General features: G+C 27.9%; 1 protein-coding gene across 1 annotated transcript; it reads left to right on the forward strand.

Moving 5' to 3' along the window:
- Positions 1 to 1,744: 1,744 nt before the first annotated feature.
- LOC131172668 (uncharacterized) lies at positions 1,745 to 3,228 on the forward strand. Its single transcript, XM_058134143.1, has 2 exons — positions 1,745 to 2,449; positions 2,531 to 3,228. Exons 1-2 carry the CDS (start codon positions 2,295 to 2,297, stop codon positions 3,156 to 3,158), a joined length of 783 nt encoding a protein of 260 aa, XP_057990126.1. The 5' UTR covers positions 1,745 to 2,294; the 3' UTR covers positions 3,159 to 3,228.
- Positions 3,229 to 4,977: the final 1,749 nt, after the last annotated feature.

Consider the following 4,977-nt stretch of genomic DNA (forward strand, 5'->3'; position numbering starts at 1 on the left):
TCTGCTATATTAACTCTTTTCTCTCTTATCAACAGAAGAAGAAGAAGAAGAAGAAGAAGAAGAAGAAAAAGCAGCAGCAGCAGTCGATTCTCCCTTCGTCGAAAGGTAAGTGGCGTTTCCCTTTTTTTTTTCCTTCCCGATTGTGAATGAGGGTAATTAGGTTTATATTGGGGTGGTTTTATTAATTTATTATTATTTAATTTTTTATTTTCTTTATTATTAATTTATTATTTTCCTTTTCTAATTTTTTCGTAAAATAATTTTATCAAGCAATTTTTATTAATTAATTACAATTTTATTCCATTAATTAATCATAAATTTATCATATTTAATATCAATTTTTTTTCTCTAAATGTATATTCCATAATTAGATTTTTCTCAAACTAAATTTGAGGAGTTATCATAAATATTTTTTTAAAAAAAAAAGAAAAATTTTTTTTTTTCACAAATTCACTAAAAATTTTAAAGATTTGCCATATTTTTACAATCAACATTTTGAAGGAAATTAAGGACAAATGTAAATATATTTTTAAAGTTATTTTTAAAATTATAAAATTTCAAGTTTAAATTCTAATTAATGATAAATAAAAAAAAATTCCAACATTGAAAATTTGTATTTTATATTAATATATTTTATATTTTTGTAATAGTTTATATATAAAGTGTTTAATATAATTTTTTTAATGTATCGTTATATTATATATTAAAATTTTTCATAATATAGTCAATTTATTCAATTCTATTATTTAATTCTTTAATTATTTAATATATAATTTACATTGTGCTTTAATCCTTAGTATATAATTTGTTTAAATAATTTGTAAATTGTATAAAATTGCATTTTCTTTTTGTTATTTTGATAGGACAATATTTGAGTGGATTCTTCAAACTCAAATTCTATCCAACCAAATAGCACTAGTGCCACTTCTTCAAAAACTAGGGAGGAAGAATTTAATCCTCTGTGGAGATATGTAACTAAACTAGAGAAAACTAGAGAAGGAGGGGGTAATTGTAAATGGATATGCAATTTTTGTGGACAAGAAAAGCAAGGGACTTATACTAGAGTGAGGGCTCATTTATTGAAAATCACTGGAAAAGGGATTGGTGTGTGTAAAAAAGTGATGAATGATAGTATTTCTGAAATGTGGAAACAGGAGGATGAGGCAACAAACAAAATTACCAATTCACAATCTAGGCGAGTTTCTTTGCCTATTAGTATAACTTCTGCTCCTTCATTGGATATAACTGAACCAAGTATTTCAACAGCTTTGAAGAAAAGAAGAGTTAATGATTCTCCTTTTGGTAGAGCTTTTGACTTGCAAACTAGAGCTCAATTAGATGCAGAGATTGCTAGAATGTTCTACACTGGGGGTCTACCTTTTAATTTTGCTAGAAATCCTTATTATGTGAGTTCTTATTCTTTTGCTGCTAATCATGTTTTGGGTGGTTATGTGCCGCATAACAAATTGAGAACCACATTACTTCAGCAAGAAAAAGCAAATGTAGAGAGGTTGCTTGAACCAATTAAAAGCACTTGGTTAGAAAAGGGTGTTAGTATTGTGAGTGATGGATGGAGTGATCCCCAGAGGAGGCCTTTGATTAATTTTATTGTTGTTTCTGAGTCTGGCCCCATGTTTATCAAATCTGTAGATTGTTCTGGTGAAGTGAAAAATAAGCAATTTATTGCTAATTTGCTAAAAGAAGTAATTGATGAGGTAGGTCATCAAAAAGTGGTAAAAGTCATTACTGATAATGCTTCAAATTGTAAAGGTGCTGGAGAAATCATTGAGGGAATGTTTCCACATATTTATTGGACTCCTTGTGTTGTGCACACTCTTAATCTTGCTTTGAAGAATATATGTGCAGCAAAAAATTTGGAAACTAATCAAGAAACTTATGAAGTGTGTCACTGAATCACTGAAATCCATGGGGATGCTTTGCAAATCAAGAATTTTATAATGAATCATTCCATGAGGCTTGCAATTTATAATCGGTTTAGCCCTTTGAAATTGCTTTCAGTTGCTGACACTCGTTTTGCTTCTATTGTTGTGATGCTTAAAAGATTTAAACTTATTAGGCGTGCTTTAGAAGCAATGGTTATGAGTGATCAATGGGCACAATACCGAGAAGATGACCAAGGCAAAGCTAGATTTGTTCGTGATAAAGTGGTAGATGAGGATTGGTGGGAAAATGTTGATTACATCATTGCTTTTACTGGGCCCATTTATGACATGATCAGAGTTTATGACACAGACAAACCATGCCTTCATTTGGTTTATGAGTTGTAGGATTCTATGATTGAAAAGGTGAAGCAAGTTATTTTTTATCATGAAGGAAAGCAAGCAGATGGGCTTTCTCCTTTTTATTATGCGGTTCATCGAATTCTTGTTGATCGTTGGGCAAAGAGCAACACTCCCCTTCATTGTTTAGCCCATTCATTAAATCCAAGGTAAATTTCTAACTTACATACTCATCTTCTTGTTCTAATTTTTTTTTATTATTTTCTAAATTTGTTTTCTTATTTTTGAAGATTTTATAGTGAAAAATGGCTTCAAGAGGGAGAAGGTAGAGTGCCTTCTCATATGGATGGAGAAGTATCAACTGAGAGAATTAAATGCTTTAGGAGGATTTTTTCTAATGAAGATGAGCGAATTAGAGCAAATGATGAATTTGCAAATTTTTCTTTGAAAAGTGGACCTTTTGCTGATCCTGATTCTATTGGAAGTATGTATGTTACAGATCCTAGGAAATGGTGGGCATGTTTTGGTTCTAATGCACCTTTACTTCAAAGGTTGGCTTTTAAAGTGCTTGGACAACCTACTTCCTCCTCTTGTTATGAAAGAAATTGGAGTATTTATTCCTTCATTCATTCATGCAGAAGGAATAAATTAACTCCAAAACGTGCAGAGAACTTGGTTTTTATCCATAATAATCTTCGTCTTCTGTCAAGAAACTCCTCCCAATATTATGATGAGAAGACAAAATTGTGGGATGTTGGTTGTGATCAATTTGGGAGTATGGAAGATGTGAGAGTTCTTGAATTTGCCAACATTTCATTGGATGAACCAGAGTTAGAGTCTGTTTTGTTTGATGAAAATGCAACTACAAGCATGGAGAAGGAGAATGAGAAAGACAGTGAAGTTGAGGAAATGTTATAAATTTCATTATCTTTTCTTTTTTAACATTTGAATGTGTTGTAGTTAATATTTATTTATTATAAGTATGAAACTTCTAAATATGTATTTTTATAGTTGAATTTAAATGTTAATTTGAACTTTATTTATTATTAAACATCTTTCATGATATATATATATATATATATATATATATATATATATATATATATATATATATATATATATATATATATATATATATATATATATTTATTTATAAATATACCCCTATATTTTTAATATTTACACGTTTCCCCCACATTTCCGTTTCCTATATTTTTTAAAATGCCGTTTTCCCGTGTCCGTTTCCGCGTTTCCCCGTGTCCGCGTTTCCGTTTCCGTGCTACATAGTTGTGTGGGATATTAATCCTATATGGGAAGCATTTGGGTTAGGGCTTACCTATTTTATGCATTTTTCTATCAACTCATTTCATGCTTCGTTATCTAAAATTTCTAACTACTTGAGGCTAACTCCATTTCAAATTACCTACACACAGCTAAAGTTTTAAATTTAATTCAAAACTTGAAATCTCATATTTTTCTAACTCAATACCAACTTATTTTAAAAATATATATAAAAAAATGAACCATATTAAAATTTCCAGAACTCAAGTGTTAATTACCATTTTCATTAAATTTGCTAAAATCCTAAATCTTACCATTTGTTTCTCTCTTTAAAACTTATAATCTCTCACCTTAAACTCTCATTTTCTATCCAAAATTTAGTTGATTCTCCATGCAAATGAAGTTCAGAACTTTCCTTTCTCTCTTTCATTTCTTTTTTTTTTTTTTTCCTCTTTTCTTCTCCCCTTTTCTTTTCTTTCTTCTTCTTTTCTCTGCTTCCCCTTCTTCCTCTTTCCCCTTTTTCTTATCTCTGCTGGAGACTAGAAAAATCCAGCCCATGTGCTGAAATGAGTGATGTAGAAGCTGCCAAGTGTCAATGATTTACTGTTTGATCCTTTAACTTTCAAAATTACAATTTTACCCCAAAAACTAGAAAAATGTTACTTTTAAATAAAAATTTTCAAATCAAAACACTTTTAAATAAAATTTTATTAAAGATAATATATAAACATCCTTTATATTATTAAATACCAAATAAATTTAATCATGTATATTTTATATGAAACAACTATTACATTTCATTAATTTATAAAATTTAATCACCTTAAAATAATATAATAGATAATAATAATAATAATAATAATAAATTTGAAAAATAGAAAAGTTAGGTGTTACAGCTCTGTGCAAACTAAGTTTGAATAAGGTAATTAACGAAAACAAAATATCAGAGATGTATATTTCAGTACACAAAGTCATCATACGTTTGAAATTCCACAAATAAAAGAGTCACACCATGTGAAATAATTCATTTTATCAACAACATCTCTCTACAGGACCAACCTACGTGCAGGTAATAGTAAAAGTTTAATTTAGTTTATTTTTAATTTTTTATCTAAATTAATATAAAAATTTCAATTTAACTCAAAAATAAAAATTTATTGGCTAAATTTTTATTTTTTTATTAAGTAAAAAATAAATAAGTTCTTATTTTTAATAAATTTCTTATTTTATTGATTAAAAAAATCAAGAAATTCAATTTCTTGATTTTTTTTAGTTTTTGATTAAATTGAGTTTAAATTAAAAATTTTTGAATTAATTTAAATTAAACATTAAAAATAATTAAATTATTTTTTTTGATAAATACAAGCAGTATAATGCAAAAGAAACAAATTTTTTTTTCTGCATAATGGTCCCTACTCTATTTTGTTATATATATATGACTTTTTTTTTTTACTGA

Source organism: Hevea brasiliensis, chromosome 14 (genome assembly GCF_030052815.1).
Source record: "Hevea brasiliensis isolate MT/VB/25A 57/8 chromosome 14, ASM3005281v1, whole genome shotgun sequence".
Classification (NCBI taxonomy): domain Eukaryota; kingdom Viridiplantae; phylum Streptophyta; class Magnoliopsida; order Malpighiales; family Euphorbiaceae; genus Hevea; species Hevea brasiliensis.

Bases quoted from the DNA above. Each gene is read 5' to 3' on its own strand.
- LOC131172668 (XM_058134143.1), top strand. From the start codon at position 2,295: ATGATTGAAAAGGTGAAGCAAGTTATTTTTTATCATGAAGGAAAGCAA. The intron at 2,450-2,530 runs GTAAATTTCTAA...TTATTTTTGAAG, and splicing joins GCCCATTCATTAAATCCAAG to ATTTTATAGTGAAAAATGGC.